At 73.1% G+C, this 16,120-nt stretch overlaps 2 protein-coding genes across 3 annotated transcripts; one reads left to right on the forward strand and one right to left on the reverse strand.

Annotated features, from left to right (window-relative positions):
• Positions 1-1,153: 1,153 nt before the first annotated feature.
• Positions 1,154-12,294, forward strand: DBN1 (drebrin 1; the record flags this gene model as incomplete). 2 transcript variants are annotated; one of them, XM_082324589.1, is made up of 15 exons in its annotated part: positions 1,154-1,239; positions 5,522-5,577; positions 5,677-5,789; positions 5,939-6,013; positions 6,094-6,240; positions 6,402-6,479; positions 6,578-6,729; positions 6,930-6,993; positions 7,129-7,188; positions 7,337-7,451; positions 8,792-8,933; positions 10,064-10,191; positions 11,172-11,725; positions 11,807-11,909; positions 12,004-12,294. In XM_082324589.1, the coding sequence occupies 15 exons, from the start codon at positions 1,154-1,156 to the stop codon at positions 12,072-12,074; spliced, it is 1,944 nt and encodes a 647-aa protein (XP_082180715.1). In that variant the 3' UTR covers positions 12,075-12,294. The 2 variants fall into 2 exon arrangements, with proteins under 2 accessions (XP_082180715.1, XP_082180716.1); XM_082324590.1 differs by lacking the exon at positions 8,792-8,933 and having other exon boundaries at positions 10,060-10,191.
• A 698-nt stretch (positions 12,295-12,992) lies between these two features.
• PRR7 (proline rich 7, synaptic) lies at positions 12,993-14,040 on the reverse strand. Its single transcript, XM_082324007.1, has 2 exons — positions 13,636-14,040; positions 12,993-13,497 (listed from the first exon to the last, which is right to left on the reverse strand). The coding sequence occupies exons 1-2, from the start codon at positions 13,931-13,933 to the stop codon at positions 13,109-13,111; spliced, it is 687 nt and encodes a 228-aa protein (XP_082180133.1). The 5' UTR covers positions 13,934-14,040; the 3' UTR covers positions 12,993-13,108.
• Positions 14,041-16,120: the final 2,080 nt, after the last annotated feature.

Below are 16,120 nucleotides of genomic sequence, written 5' to 3' on the forward strand. Positions count from 1 at the left end.
TGCGGCGCGGGGGGAGCAGGCAGCACAGGCAGGGCCTGTGGCACCCCGTCCCGTGTCCTGCTGAGCCTGGGGGGCTCATCCACAGGCCGCTCCGAAGGGCTTGGTTCGGGAAGGGCCACGCCGCATCAGCCCCAACCTGCGGGGATCGGGCCCTGGGTGCTCCCCGCTGCCGCTCCGGCACGGAGACCCCTTCAGCGCGGTTCTGGTCCGGGACGCGGGCAGTGCCAGGGGTCGGTGGTAGGGTGGGGCAGGGCGATGCTGCCTGCCCTGGCAGGAGCGTGCAGACCCGGCCGGGAGCCCCGGCGTAGCCCTGCGTGGGTCAGCGCAAGAGCCACTTTGCGGGTTCATGGGAGGCAAAAATCTCCTGGAAAAAGCGCTGTGGTGCGCAGCCTGGCAGGGTCCCGAGGGGGTCCGGGAGCGGCGGGGATGGGGGGGCAGCAAAGGGGCCCCCACAAAGGCTGCGCCCACCGATGCCGTGCGGCTGGGTGCGGGGGGCAGAGCCCACGGTGCCGCGTCCTTGGAGAGGAAACCTCGGGGCACGGGGTGTCGGGGCGGGGGGAGCGGAGGGCACAGGGCTCCCGGCGGGCCGTGTCCCCAGGGCGGAGGGGACGCGGGCAGGGGAGGGCCCGGGGTGCAGAGGAGCACCCAGCATGCGGGGTCCCCGGGGTGCAGGGTCCCCGGGAGGGGGTAGCACAGTGCCGGTCCCCAGGGCAGAGGCGAGCCGAACCACCGGGGGTGCCGGTTCCCGGGAGGGCGCTGAGCCGGGGAGGCCGCCGGTTGCCGGCGTTCAGGGTCCCCGGGACGGGGGTGCGGGGGGGCAGAGCAGAGCCCAGGCTGCGGGGTGCAGGATCCCGGGGGCGAGCCGTGTGCGGGGGCAGCCCGGAGCCGGGGGCGATGCAACCCGCACCCCGGGGGTCCCGGCGCGGTGCCCGGCGGCGGGGGAGCCCCGGGGGCGCGGCGGGGGCGGGGGCCGGGCTGAGGGGGGGGGGGGCGGGGGGTGGGGGGCCGCCGTTCGCGGCGCTAGGACCGGGCGCGGCGGCGGGCGGAGCCTCCCCGCCGCTCGCCCCTCCGCCCGGCCGCTGCGGCAGTGTCTCGGAGGCGGGCAGGCGGCCGGTCCCTCCGGTCCCCCCGGCAGCATCCCCCGGCCCCCGCCATGGCTGGCGTCGGCTTCGCGGCGCACCGCCTGGAGCTGCTCGCCTCCTACCAGGACGTGATCGGCGAGGACAGCCCCACCGACTGGTGAGCGCCGCCGCCGCCGCCGCCGCCGCCCCTTTGTCCCCGCCGCCGCCGCCGCCCTTTGTGCACGGAGCCGCCCGGTAACACCGGCCGCGCCCCGCGCTGCGCCCCCCCGGGGGCCCGGGCACACAAAGGCGGGCGGGGCGGTGGGGGGGTGGGTGGATGGATGGGGGGGGGGGGGGGTTTGCCCGGCCCCGCCGCCCCCGGTACCCGCACCTGCCCGCCGCCGCCGCACCGGGCCGGGGCGCGGTCCCCGCTTTGTCTGCGCCGGGCCGGCACGTGCGAGCACCGGGACCCGCCGCCCCCCCCGGGAGCCCCCGGTACGGCCCGGCCCGACCCGACCCCCCCCCCCCGCCGGGCGGGGAGCGGGGGGTCCGCGCACGGTGGGGAGGGCCCGGGGGTCCCCCCCGGTGCTGGGCCCGGCCCCGGGTCCCCCGCTATTGTCTGGAACCGGAGCCGCGGCGGGGGGGGGGGGCGGAATCGGGACGCCCCCAGCCCGGCCCCGCTCCCGGCGGTGCCCCGGCAGCGGGCGGCACCTCTGCCCCGGCGGAGCGAGGCCTCCGGCCGCGGGGGGACCGGGCATCCATCCCTCCCCCCCCGGCCCCGCCAGCTCCCGGGGGGCCCCAGCCCCGGGGGGCCGCGGTGCCCCGGCCCGGGACCGCCCCGCCGGGCTGGGGCTGCTGCGGCCCCGGGGCGGAGGGTGGCCTCCCCCGGCGGGACCCCCGGGCCGCCCTGCCCTGCCTGCCCTGCCTGCCCTGCCTGCACCCCCGCCGCTGGGCACCCCGTGCTGCAGGCGCCGGGGCCCGGCCGCATCCAGACCCCGCTGCAGCCGGCGCAGGAGCCCGCAGGGAGCAGCTCCCCACCGCCACCCCGGTTCTCCCAGCGCCCACCCGCATCTCCCAGCCCCACCTGGGTGCCGTAGGGCCGGCTGCCCCCGGGAGCCCCTCCTTGCACCCTGGGGTGCCTGTGCCGTGGGGTTGGGGATGCTGCCGGCACCCTGGGGTGCAGCTCGCTGGGCAGCGTTGGGTGCTGGGTGCATGCTGTGCATGCTGCTCTCCGGCTGGGGTGCCTACTGTGCACCCACCGCCCAGCTGGGGTGCACCCACCCTCCCCAGCCAGGGTGCACCCCGCTCTCTAGCCGGGTCCCTGCTCTCGGGCAGGGCTGGGAGCCCCCCGGGCTGCGTGGGCCTGTTCAGGTCCCCCTCCCCACCAGTCCCGGGTCTCTGGGGAGCCCCGCGGTCCCGCCGCCAGCCCGAGGGTGCCGTGGGCGAGCGCGGTGCCGGCCAGGAGGCAGCTGTCAGCCCTGGGTACATCTCGCTTCCCGGCATCCGCTGCAAAGGAGCCCTCCCTGCCAAAGCTGCTGAGAGCAGCAGAAACGGTTCCCGGGAAGGCAAGCACCGGGGCTGGGCCCCCCCATCTCCAGCACTGAGCCCCGGCTGGGCAGTGAGCCCCCGCCATCCCCATCCTTGGGGCTGAGCTCGCCCCATCATCCCCAGCCCCTCCGTCCCATGGTCACCGGGGGTGCCTGGCACTCGGTGCCAGTGGGAGCAGCATCCCCAGCGCAGGGCCCGGTGCCCGGGTGCGGGATGAGGGGTGATGCTCCGGGGGCTGCATTGGGCAGGGGTGACGGGGACCGGTCCCCTGGCAGTGGCCAAGCCTGGCTGAGCCACGGGCTGTGAGGATGCTGCACCGGAGCCCAGGCCCTGGGCTGGTGCCAGGGGATGCCACACTCTCGCCTGGCCGGGATCCCTGTGTTTAGTCTGGGATTCACTGCGCCCCGAGCCCGATCCTGGAGGGTCCGAGCGTCCCCTCCCCCTGCCCGGCCCCGCGGAGGCTGCTGGGGCCCATTACTCGATCGGAAAGGAATTTGGTGCTGCTTTCTGAGCACGCCGACTCCCTGGAGCTCCCAGCCACATTGGAAACACATGTGCCCGGGCTGGGGCAAGGCGGGCTGGGGGCAATGCTCCCCCCCACCTCGGCCACGGTGTGGGCGGCAGGCAGCAGCAGGTGACCTGGGTGCTGGCACCCAGGGGTGCTGGGCCGCCTGCTGCGGTGAGCGATGGGGCCATGCGAGGGCACGGGGCTGCTGCCCCCTTGGTGGGGTGATGGGGGATCCTTGCTGGAGCCCCCCGGCTGTGGGGAGCCCTCCTCCCTGGGCTGCACGGGGCATCTCACCCATGGGTGCCCCACGTTCCCGGAGCCCAGTGGGTGGGAAGGGGCTGGGTGGAAGGATTAAAGCCCGCAGAAGGGGGTAAGCGATGCACGATGCTGCCTGCACCCACTGTGGCACGGCTGGTCCCTGCCGCCGGGGCTCGTGGTGATGCTCTTGGGCTGCGGGTCCCTGGGGGCACCTCCGGGGATGCCGCTGGCCCCAGCATGGCCCCGCTGGCCCCCGGACTGGAAACCTCCGGTTCCTCCATCCCGGCGTGGGGTCAGGCCGTGCCGCTGGGCTGCGCTCAGGGCAGGGCTCTGTTTCCGCAGCGGTGCCCCGGGTGATGTGACCCTGCCAAGTCGTCGGTGCCCTGGGAGCACCCCTGGGCGCAGGCAGCAGCACCGTGCTTGGGTGCTACCCTGCGTGGGGGGGTCTCGGGTAGGGAGAGCAGGCAGTGGGTGCCCCCAGCACCCACAGGCTCCCCGGGCAGTGACGCCGTGGCTCTGCCCTACTTGTTTCCTCCCCTCTGCAGCCAGCTGCATCCCACCCTGCGAGCCCCCAACCCCTGCCTGCGGCCCTGGGCTCCCCCAAACTGCTGCCATCCTTCCCCATTCCTGGGGGGGGTCACAGCAGGTCCCCCAGGCCAGGGCTGCGGGTGCAGGCAGGGGCCATGGTTGCAGGCAGGGGCTGCGTTTGTCACCCTTCCCCGGCGCAGGCATCGCAGACGGCGCTTTGCAGCTGCTTTGCCGGCTCCAGGCTGGGAGCTGGCGCCGGCTGGGGCGGCCGATTAGCGGGATCGGGATGTGCGGATTAAAGTCAATCTTGTTGGTGCAATTATCTGCAGCTCGCTGCCGGGGGCTCAGGGGGCGGTGGGTGCCGGGGGGCGGAGGGAGGCCCCCCTCTGTGTTAGGCACCCGCCTGCCTTCCTTTTGTTTTTCAGCTCCCGGGGTCCAGCCGTGGCCCCGGTTTGGGGGGGGCTCAGCCTGTAGGGCCCCCCCTAATTCCCATCTCCAAGCCCAGCCTCCGTCTGGAAGCCGCGAGCTCGGGTGAGGACGGCTCTGCCCGGCACCGCGGGGATTTTGGCGCTCTGGCAAGCACCGCGCGGGCGCCGCCAGCCGAATGCCGATCGGCAGAGCCGCCCGCCCGCCGCGGTGCAGGGATGGGAATCGGGGGGTGTCCAGCACGGGCGGCCCCGGCTTTCCGGGCGCAGCGCGTGACGGTGGCAGGCAGGTTTGGGTGCCTGCCAGGCCCCGGCAGGTCCCCGCTGCCTGCCTGCCTCCCCCGCTCCCCTCCGCTAATCACCTCGTCATCGGGTGAGCTGCATCCCAGCTGGGATGGGGGGGTTGCCATGGCGACGGAGGATGCTGGTTGCCTAGCAACAACCATCCCCTCGCCCACCCGCCCTGGACCGATTCAGCATGCGTCCTCTCCCCCCCCCCATAGCGGGCTGCCCGCCCCTGGGGAGGTGTGGGCTGGTGGGGGTCCCTGCGGAGCCCCGGGGGGGCTGGCCGGGGCGCGGCGGGAGCGAGAGGGGGTTTCCCATCCGTCGGGAATGGTTTCCAAGGAACAGTCTCCATGACGGCCCCATCACACCCCAGCGGCACATTGATTTGCTGCTGCTGGTGCTCCGGCGTCCTCCCCCGGCCTGGTGCCTGCCGGGCCGGCGGCTCACGCAGCCAGGCACGTGAGCGGCCCCGAGTTCCCTGCCAGGGTGCTGGGCTGTCCCCAAAGCTGGTCGGTATCTGGTGGGGTTGGGGGGTGACAGGGATGGGCAGGCAAGGAGCTGCGAAGCTGCAGTGGCTTGCGGCACGGCAGCCTGTGGTTTGTGGGTGGCATCGCTCAGCTGGTCCCTGTGCCCAAATGACCGCTCTGTCCCCAACCTTGGGACCCTGCCCCACGGCTGCCAGCTGGCAGGGAGGGAAATAGACCCTGCCTGCAGTCCTGCCTGCCCTGCCTGGCAGCCTGGCCCCTCGCAGTGGTGATGGGCAAGGGATTGGGGTGGCTGTGTGGCAGCTCGGGGACACCCGGCTGGTCCCCCGGGACCTGCCCTGACCTCAGTGTTCGCAGGGTGGGGAGGTGGGGGGGCCACCCCACGTTCCCCCCGGCCATGGCTCACCCACGCTGTCTCCCCAGGGCCCTCTACACGTACGAGGATGGCTCCGATGACCTGAAGCTGGCAGCGTCGGGAGGTAAGGTCCTCTGTCCCCGCAGCTGGCTTGGCTCTGCCGGCGTTTTTCCCGGCACCCCTCCCGGTGCCAGGTGGACATGGGCTGATGGTGCTGTGCCAGGCGGAGGTTTGCTGGAGCTGTCCGGCCACTTTGAGATCCAGAAGGTGATGTACGGCTTCTGCAGCGTCAAGGACCCCCAGGCTGTGCTCCCCAAATATGTCCTCGTCAACTGGGTGAGTGGGGGGGGGGCCACGCTGCGGGGGGCCGTGGTGGCTGGGAGGGTGTGGGTGCCCCATGGTCCCGCTGCCCCGTGGTGGTCAGCGGGGTGGGGGGGGTCACCCCGCGGCCTCTCCGTGGCTCAGCCCCTCCCCGGCTGCCGCAGGTGGGCGAGGACGTGCCGGACGCCCGCAAGTGTGCCTGCGCCAGCCACGTGGCCAAGATCGCCGAGTTCTTCCAGGTGGGTGACGCTGGGGAGGGGGACAATGCTGCCGGGGCACCGACCCCGGTCCCTGACGGCCGCTCACCGCCCCACCTTAGGGCGTGGACGTCATTGTCAACGCCAGCAGCGTGGAGGACATCGACCCGGGGGCCATCGGGCAGCGGCTCTCCAACGGGCTGGCCCGCGTCTCCAGCCCGGTGCTGCACCGCCTGCGGCTGCGGGAGGACGAGAACGCCGAGCCCGTGGTAATGTCCCCATGGCAGCGATGGCGATGGCGGCGGGCGCGGGGCATCCCTCCCGCCCGGGGCTCCTGTCTGCCGCAGCCCGTCACCCCGTGTGCCACTTACTGTTATTCCCCCTCGCTGATCCCAGCCCCTCCGCCCCCCCTGCCTCTCCTCCGTCCCAGGGCACCACTTACCAGAAAACCGACGCCACCGTGGAGATGAAGCGGCTCAACCGGGAGCAGTTCTGGGAACAGGCCAAGGTGGGGTACGGGGTGGGCAGCCGGTGGCCCCCGGGGAGCGGGGTAAGCCACCGGTGGGCTGATGGGCAGCCCTGTCCTTCATCCCCCCACTCCACCAGAAAGAGGAGGAATTGCGTAAGGAGGAGGAGCGGAAAAAGGCCTTGGACGCCCGGCTGCGGTTCGAGCAGGAGCGGATGGAGCAGGAGCGGCTGGAGCAGGAGGAGCGGGAGCGGCGCTACCGGGAACGGGAGGAGCAGATTGAGGAGCACAGGCACGGCGGGGGCCGGGGGAGCGGGCTGTGTCCCATCAGATGTGGGATGGTCACACACCTAGGATGGCTGTGCATGTGCCGTGAGCAGCTGGGTGGGCGCATGGGTGTTCGTCCCCACCGAGGACAGGGCTGGGCAGGGGCTGATGGGCAGGGACTGGCAGGAGCTGGTGCCCAGCCCCTCTCCCGTGCCCCTGTTGCAGGCGGAAGCAGCAGAGCATGGAGGCGGAGGAGGCCCGGCAGCGCCTGAAGGAGCAGTCCATCTTTGTAAGTGTCGCAGTGGGCATGGGGCCGGGGCCGGAGCTGGAGCTGCCACCTGGCACTGCCCCCAGGGAAGGGCTTTTCCCCGCCGGGCCCCCAGGGTGTCCTGGGGCCGAGAGGTGACACCGTGTCTCTTCCCAGGGGGAGCAGCAAGACGAGGACGACCGGCAGCAGCTCAGGAAATCGGAGTCGGAGGTGGAGGTGAGTGTGGCGCCAGCCCTGCCCTGGTGCCGGTCCTCGCTCCCCAGCCAGCGGTGCCCACAGCTGGACGGGGACCCAGCTGGGGGGGCATGATCCCGCAGCCCCACACCACCGGGGCGGTGGGTGTCAGCCTCCCCCGTCCCCACAGGAGGCTGCTGCCATCATCGCTCAGCGGCCCGACAACCCCCGGGACTTCTTCAAGCAGCAGGAGCGGGTGGCATCGGGCAGCAGCGACGCCGTCTCGCCGGGCAGCCACAGGACAGGTGAGGGGCTGGGGGGGACTGCGGGCACCGGGGGGGGCACAGAGGGGCCGGGGGGGGTCTGTGGGCTGCGGAGCAGGTGAGTGCGGCACCGCTGGGGCTCCCCGCAGGTCACAGCAGGATCTGGGGACACCAGGGCTGTAATGCGGGGAGGCGGTGTCCCCTCCACTGGCCCCGGTGCCATGACAGTGGGTGCCGGGGACATGAGGATGGCAGGGGGTCGTCCTGCTCTGCCGTGCCACCACCGCCACCGCCATGACCACCACCGCACCTTGTGGCCTGTGCCGCCAGGGCAGCTTGGCAGTGGCTGGGTGCCGGGGGGGTCTTCTGCAAGGCGGGGTGCGTCCCGCTCCCTGCTCGCTCGGGTGTCGTCCACCCACCCTTCATGGCACCACGCCGGCAGCCAGCGTGGCAGCGTGGTCAGGGTGCGGCTGGGGTGGCAGCCGGGGGTCCGGGGTATGGCTTGGGAAGGAAACTCTTCCTATGGGATCAGCTAAAAGGGGCAGGAGTGAGTGGGGCAGGTGTGGGGCACCCCCCATGGCGTGCCCGCTCCAGGGTCCCCACTGCCAGGGTGGGTGCCTGTGGCGGTGCAGGGACACCCTGCTTTTGGGTCAGAGTGATGCCAGCAGCTCTCCGGCCATGGCAGTGGGGCTGTCCCTGCGGAGGGCCGGCCATGGGGCAGGGGTGGCCGGGCAGGGGGTGCCCCATGGGGAAGCTGGGCTGCCCCACAGTCTGGGGTCCGGCCCTGGGACTCTCTTTGTGGGTCTAGGGCAGGGGCTGGCTGTCCTGGGGGGCACCTCCAGCCGTGGGGCCACGTCCTGGGGCCGTGCTGGGGCTCGTGCTGGGGTGCTGTGCCGTGGGGCTGTGCCGTGGGGCTGTGATGTGTCTTCTTGCTGTGGGGGGTCATGCCATGGGTCGTGCCATGGGCTGTGCTGTGGGGTTGTGCCTCGGGGCAGTGCTGTGGGGCCGTGCCGTGGGTCGTGCTGCGGGCTGTGTGTTGTGGCCAAGCCGTGGAGCCGTGCCGTGGGTTGTGCCGTGGGTTCGTGCTGTGGGGCTGTGCTGTGCCTGAGCAGATAGTTGGCCCCATGGCCATGTCTGGCCTCTCTCCCCACCTGGCCACTTAATGCTGCCTCCTGTCTTTCTGTTCTGCTGTCTTTCCGTCCTCCTGTCCCGCCATCCTCTTGTCCTGCTGTCGGTGCTGCCTCCCATCCCACTGTCCTCCCGTCCCAGTGCCCTGGTGCTCCAGCCCCGCCATGACCGCGCTGAGCAGGGACTGACCCATCTCTTTGCTCTCTCTCTCTCCGTCCGTCTGTCTGTCTGTCTGTCTGTCTTTCTCTCGGCAGGTCGTCTGCACTGTCCTTTCATAAAGACAGCTGACAGTGGGCCGCCTTCTTCCTCCTCCTCTTCCTCCTCCCCCCCGCGGACCCCCTTCCCCTATATCACCTGCCACCGCACCCCAAATCTCTCCTCTTTCTTCCCATGTAGGTAGCTGGGAGCCCCCGGGTGCGCAGCTCCGGGGGGGCTGAGCCGCGGGCGGCCGCCCCACAGCCCACCCCAGCCCCACGGCACGCCAGGCCGGGGGGGGGACGCGAGGACGGAGCCGCGGGACCGACGGCGGAGGCTGCGTCCCTCCCACGGGCACCCCAAGGGGACCCGGGCACCCAAGCGGGGGCTGTGCCTGCACCCGCGGGCACCCTGACGGCCGCAGCTGGGGCTGGCCCCACGGTGGGCGCTGCACCCCTGGGGCGGGGGGACGCGGCAGGCTGCGCCCGTGGGGCCGGTTGTGCCCGTGGTACGGGGAGGGGGCACCAGGCAAGGCTGTGCCCGTGGGACAGACGGGGCCGGGGCAGAGCTGTGCCCTGGGAGATGATGCTCTGTCGTGGGGTGGAGCAGGCTGCGCCCGTGGGATCGAGGGGGCACGGGGCCGGCTCCGCTCACGGGGCAGGCGGAGATGGGGCAGGCTGTGTCCGTGGGATCGAGGGGGCACGGGGCCGGCTCCGCTCACGGGGCAGGCGGAGATGGGGCAGGCTGTGTCCGTGGGACGTGTCTGGCTGTGCCCGTGGGGCAAAAGGGGCTGGGGCAGCTGTGCCCTGGACCACGCAGGACTGTGCCCATGGGACAGCACGGGATGGAAAAGGCCGTGCCCAGGATCATGTGGGGCAGAAAGGGGCCAGGCAGCGCCTGGGGCTGGGCCTAAGGGGCAGAAGGAGCCAGGCGGTGCCTGGGGCCGTGTGGGGCTGTGCCCCCCTGGCTGGGGGGTAGCGGGGCACGGAGCTGTGCCGGCGGAGGAGAGGCTGCGCCAGGGCCCAGCTGGGCGATGTGTGGCCATGGCTGGCACGTGCCACAACAGGTACGGGGCTGCCTGTCCCCAGACCTGGCAGATGCGGGGGCTGCGGCTGCGTGGGGCCGCCCGGGGCAGCTGGCACGGTGGTTGCTGCACCCCTGTGTGCTTCTGCCCCGCCACCGCGGGAGGGGACGACGTGGTGGCAGGCGCACGGTGACGTGCATTTGACAGCTCGTGGCTGGGTTGGAGCAGGGGCGGTGCTGGGGTGCTGGCTCCCCCCGCGATGCGAGCAGCCCCCCCATGCCACCCCATCTCCCTTGTCCGCAGGCAGCCAGTCGGACGCCTACCGCAAGGCCTCGGCAGCGGGCTGCAGCCCCTGCGAGTCCAGCCCGGCCGCCACGCCGCTGGGCGAGCCGGGCACCCGCGCCTTGGGCGACGAGACGCCGGCAACGCCCAAAGGTGGGCGCAGGGCTCTCACTGCCTGCCCCTGCCTGGGGCTGCCCGGGCACATCCCTGCGGTTCCCCGCAGCGTATCCCCCCCGCTGCAGCTGCCTCGCCTCCCTTGCAGCCCCTGCTGCCACCCTGCTGCAGCCCCTGCTGCAGCCTTGCCAGCCTCCCCTGCATCGCTCAGTGCGTCCATGCTGTCCCGTCTGCATCCCTCGGTGCATCCCCCCGCCGTCTCCCCCAGCGCATCCCCGCCGTATCCACTGCTCCGTGCCGGTGCATCCCCGCCGTCTCTGCTGCATTCCCCCAGTGCATTCCCCCTGTCATTGGTGCATCCCTGCTGTCTCCAGTGCATTTTCCAACACCAGTGCATCCCTGCTGGCTCTGCTGCATGCCCTCATGCATCCCCCCTGTCTCTAGTGCATCCCCCCTTTCCGTACTCTGCAGCATCACCCCAGCGCATCCCTGCTGCCTCTGCTGCATCCCCGAAGGCACCTCTGCCCAGTACGTCCCTGCCAGTGCTGCTGCTTCCCTCCGTGCATCCCCCCGTCCCACTGCATCCCAGCCAGCTCTGCTGCAGCCCCGCCATGTGTCCCTGCTGCGTCCCCACTGCCCTCTTTGCATCCCTTGGTGCATCCCAGCTTTCCCTTCTGCATCTTCCCAGTGCACCTCTCCCTGTCCCCTCCACGTCCCCCCCCCGCCCTGTGCCTCCCAGACACCCCCCCAACCCCAGCAGGGCCCAGCCACCCCCCACCCCCCCCAAAAGCTCACCTTGCCCCCCCCCCCAGTGTCCCCTCAGTCCCCTGTGGTGTGGTGTGTGCCATCAGTCACCCTCCCTGCCCACCCACTCCCACCCATCCCTGCAGCGTCTCCCTGCTGCACCCAGCCCAAAGGACCCCCCCCCCCCCAGCTGCAGCCCTGTCCCTGGGTGTCCCCCAGCCCTGGACGAGGGGGGGGGTCTCACCCCGCTGACTGCTGTCCCCCCCACCTTGCAGACTCCCCCAGCCCCAGCACCCAGGAGGCTGGGCCAGCCACCCCCGAGCAGCACTGGCCCTTCCCGGGACCCGAGGACAAGGCCACCGAGCCCCCTGGGGACGAGCCCAGCCCCAGACCGGCGTGGACAGCAGGCGGTGACGCCCTGGGGGACCTGGTGACCCTGGAGCCCACCGAGCTCTCCCCACTGCCCGCGGCCACCGAGCCCCAGCCCGGGGAGACCCCCAACCCCGAGAGCCTCATCGACCTGTGGCAGAGCGACGGGGTGACCCCCGCCACTGCCTGGCCCCTGCCCGCCACCCCCGTCCCCGAGGGCCCCCCGGCCGCACTGCCCGACGAGGGGGCCCTGCTGAGCCTGGACGAGCTGCCCGAGCCCCCCGCCACCTTCTGCGATGCGGAGCAGGAGGAGGAGGAGGCAGCCGGCGCAGGGGAACCCCAGCCCCGGGGGCTCGGCTGCCAGAGTGCCCCCCAGGAGGACACCCCAGGCCGAGAGACCCCCCCCATCACCAACGGGGAGATGGCCCCCAAGGATGGGACGCCGGGTCGTGGGGAGCAGGTGAGCATCGCCGGGGTGGGGGGGGATCAGGGGGGTGACGGGGTGGCTGGGGGGGTCCTGACCACCTGCACCCCCTCCCAGGCCAGCGAGGGCTACTTCAGCCAGTCCCAGGAGGAGGAGGTGCCCCCCCCCGAGGAGCCGTCAGCCAAAGCCCCCCAGCCCGTCTTCTACAACAAGCCCCCAGGTGAGTGGGGACGGTGAGGGGGGGTCTGTCCCATCATGGGGCACCCCATGCCACCCTGACGCCCCCTCTCCTTGTGTGTGTTCCCCCCCCGCAGAGATCGACATCACGTGCTGGGACGCAGACCCCCTGCCCGAGGAAGAGGAGAGCTTCGGGGGGGGCCTGTGAGCCCTGGCCCCGCTGCCGGCGCAGGCAGCCCACCCCGGCCGGCGCGGGGCGCGAGGGGGCCGCAGTCGGGGGCCGGGCCCCCCCCTCGCCCCGCTGGGGCCCCGCAGGATGAGGCCTCCGGGTGGGGGTCACCCCGCTGCGCTCCCGCCCCGGGGCACCTTTTACAGCCCCCCCCATCTCTTTCTCTCTTTTTTTTAAGTTGTCGGTAGGAGCCGTGTCAGCCCCCCCTTAGCAATCCGTCCCCCCTCCGCTGCCCCAGCGCCCCTTCGGGGATGGGGGGGGGGCACGCTCGCATCCCCTGCCCAGCTGTGGGACGGGGTCCTCATTCTCTTCGTGCCCCCCCCAGGAGCCCCCCCATACTTTGCACGAGTTTAAAAAAAAAAAAAAAAAAAGGAATAATAATAATAATAATTAATAATAATAATAATAATAAATGAATATGGCAATAAAGTGACCCGACCGAGGCGAGGCTGCGGCCGGCGGTGCCCCCTCCCCGAACCCGGCAGGGAGCTGGCGTGGGGCTTTTACCCTCCCCTCGCTCCTTCCTCGCCGGGAGCCCCCTTCTCCCCCCCAGCTTGGCCCCCGCTTGGCCCCTCTCCCCCCCCTACGGTAACTGTTTTTGGAAAGCACAAGTTCTGTACCGGCGGTGTGCTCATGTCTGTTAATAAATAAAGCGACTCCCACGGGGGCTGCAGCCTGCTGGGGGGGCAGGGAGGGCTGGGGGGGGGCTGTCGCCGCCCCGGGGGGGGTCCTGCGACGCCAGCCCGGCAGGAGGCAAACCCGAGCCACAAACTTTTATTCTCAAACTGTAACAAACAAAAAATTTAAGAAACAGAGCAGAGTCCGGGTCCCCAACGCCCCCGGCCATGGGGGGGCCAGCGGGGGCCAGACGGGGAACCAGCCCCTTCCGCGCCGGCGGCGATGGCCCGCGCCGAGGCGGGCGTCCCCGGGGTGACGCGGGCAACCGAAACCACCCCCTGCCCGGTGCCGGAGGGGCACCGGCGGCAAGGTCCGGAGGTCCCCCGGTGCCGCCGTTAGACAGCGGTAGTCCTGCCGAAGAGGGGCATGGAGACCGGGAGGTGCCAGGGTCCCGGCTCGTAGGTGTCCCTGCTGCTGAGCTCCGAGTCCGTCCAGCTGGGAAACATGCGGGGGGAACACTCTGCCTGCAGGTAGAGGTCCGGGCAGGCAGGACCGGGGCTGGCCGAGCGGGGCAGGTGCAGTGCCGAACCGTAGCCGGCATCCAGGAAAAGGGGTTTGTAGCTGGGGGGCTGCTCCTGCTTCTCCAGCCGCTCGTGGCTCAGGAAGGGGGCGTTGATTTTGCGGTAGAGCCCCCGCGTGTCCATCAGCACCTCGCTGTACGGCGGGGGGGGCTCCGCCATCAGCAGCGCCTCTTCGTAGCACGGCGGCTTCGACAGGTCCGATTCTGCAAGGCAAAGCCCCCCCCCGGACCCCCGCTACCGTCAGTGCCGCAGCCCGGCTCTCGTGCCGTATCCCCCCTTTCCCAAAAAAATGGGGGAGACGCACGCTCCAGGGATGCCGAGAGCCCCTCCCTGCTCCTTACCGTGCCGGCAGCTCCAGGGCCGGGGGGGTGGGATGTGGTGGGGGTGATGATGGTGGGGCTCGAGGCGGAGGCGGTGGGGAATGGCGATGCCGGGGGGGCTGCCCCCGTAACCCTCGTAGTGCAGCGGCTCCAGCTCCAGCGCGCGCAGGCTCTGCTCCCGCAGCCGCTCCTCCTGCTGCCGCTTCACCCGCCGCCGCAGGTAGCTGCAGAAGCAGCACAGCAGCACGATGAGCCCCCAGATGAGCCAGAAGCCCGCGAAGCAGGTGAGGAAGGTGTAGGTGCCCTGGGACATCACCATCTTGGCTGCCAGCCCCGGGGGGAGGCCCCTGCCTCTCCCTGCCCTCGGGGTGGGGGACGGGATGCTCAGGGCGGCGGCAGGGCCAGGGCAGGACCCGATGCTGTCAGGGCCGCCGAGGGCATCTCCCCAGGCCGTGCCCGGCGGCGTCTCCTCCGGCCCGTGGGCGCCCGCCGTCAGGGGTCCGTCCTCGCCATGGAGCCGGGGGGGGCTGGAGCGGGTGGGTCAGGCCTGGGTGCGCGGCGGGGCGGGGGGCCGGCGGGGCGGGCGGCGGGGGGACGGGGCCGGCGGGGTCCCGCTGCCCATCGCTGGGAGGGGGCCGCCGGGGAGGGGGGCCCTGCAACGAGACAGACGTGAGCGTGAGCGTGAGCGTGGCGGGGACATGGCCGCCCCGTTCCCATGGCGACTTGCTCCACATGCGTAGCGGCACCCGCAGCCGGCGGGGAGCCGTGCCCGGCCCCACACGCGCCCCCGCCGTCGCCCCCACGGCTGCAAACCCGCCTTCCCCCCCAGCACCCCGCCACGGCGCTGCCGGGCACCCCGGGGCGGGAGACGGATGCTGCATCCCTGCGGCATCGACGCCCTCGAGGTCACGGGGCGTCCGCTGGCGTCCCCCCCGCTCCTGCCCACCCAAGCGCACCCCAAATCGGCTGCGGAGCCCGGGCAGCTCGGCCCCCGTGCCGCCCCGCAGCCGGGGGCCCCAGCGAGGAGGAGGGATGCGCGGCCGCCTGCAGCACGTGGCGCTGGCAGGAGCACGTGCGCCGCGGCCATTGCCGGCCTCGCGGCCGCCAGGGAAGGTCAGGGGACGGTGGCACCCCGACATGGCGACGCGGGGACGGGGTTGGCGGCGGTGGGAACCGTCACCCCTGCCTTTAGGTGGGCTGACAGCTCGGTTACATCCAGCCGAGCACCGAACAGCGCGTCCCGGAGGGGGGCCGCGCACATCAGCGAGTGGGGAGCAGCACCCACGGGCGCTCGCAGGCAGGCACACGAGCACCCGTCACCATTATCATTATGGCGGTGCGGGAGAGAACGGGCTCGCCGCCGGGGAGGAGGGCGAGGGCAGGGTGACGGCAGCGGTGCCTCCGCTCGGCGAAGGGTCCCCGGCCGCCCCACGCTGCCGGTGAAGGGGACCCGCGGCCGGGCCGAGGGGGCCGGTGGGGCAGCGGGGCCGAGCCCAGGCGGGAGGGACCGGGGAAGGCAGGGGCCAGGCAGCCCTGGCCGGGCTCCGGCGGGGGCCGCTCCATCCCGCAAGCGGGGGCAGAGGCAGCGCCGGGCTGCGGCTCTTCGGGGAGGGGGGGGGCCCTTCCCGGGGAGCCCCCGGCCGCCACCGCTGCCCGGCGCCGGTGCGGGCAGAGCTCGCCGGCCCCGGCTGCAACAGGCTCCCCGCCGGCAGCCGGGGTGTCCCCGGGGGCGGGGGGGGGGGGGCACGGTGCGGGAAGGGCCGTGGGTCGACCCCCGGGGTACCGGCCCCCGGAGGGGCGGGGGGGGGGCACACCGGGAAGCGGGGGCGTGCGGAGGGGAGCGGGGCCGGGCGCGGAGACACCCACGCCGGGCGGGGAGCGGACCGGTCGCCCGGTTGGGAGCATCCACCAAACCGGGCCCCGCCGGTCCCCCCGGGCCGCCCCCGGCCGCGGCCTGGCCCCCGTTGCCCGCCCCGCATCCCCGCCCGGTGCCCCGCATCCCCCCCCCGGAGGGGGACACCCCGGCGGGGACCTCCCCGGTGCCGGGCGCGGCAGCCCCGGCCCCCTCCTCCTCCTCCTCCTCCTCCTCCTCCTCCTCCTCCTCCTCTTCCTCCTCCGGGGCGCGCGCCCGCCGGGGACGGACCGGAGGCGCGCGCGCGCGCGCCCCCCGGTCCGCGCCGCGCGCCTCCGCCCCGGCCCCCGGTTACCGGTGGCGGCGGCCCCGCGCGCCCCCGCCCCGGCCCCGCCGCCTCCGCGCCGCGCAACAGGCGGAGGCGCCGCGCCCGCTCCCTCCGCGGCTCCCGTTACCGGCGGCGGCGGCGCACGTGGCTCAGGCGGCGGGCGGCGGCGGCGGCTCCATAGGGCGGCGGCGGGGGGGGGGGGCGGGGAGGAGGGGGGGGGGTCCCGGTGCGCGGCGCCGCCGCCGCCTCCCGGCGCTGCCTTTGTCTCCGGTGAGCGCTCCCGCGCCGCCGCCGCGCACCGCCCCGCCCGGGCTCCCGCCCCGCCG

This window comes from Platalea leucorodia (assembly GCF_965183815.1).
Source record: "Platalea leucorodia genome assembly, chromosome: 11".
Taxonomy (NCBI): domain Eukaryota; kingdom Metazoa; phylum Chordata; class Aves; order Pelecaniformes; family Threskiornithidae; genus Platalea; species Platalea leucorodia.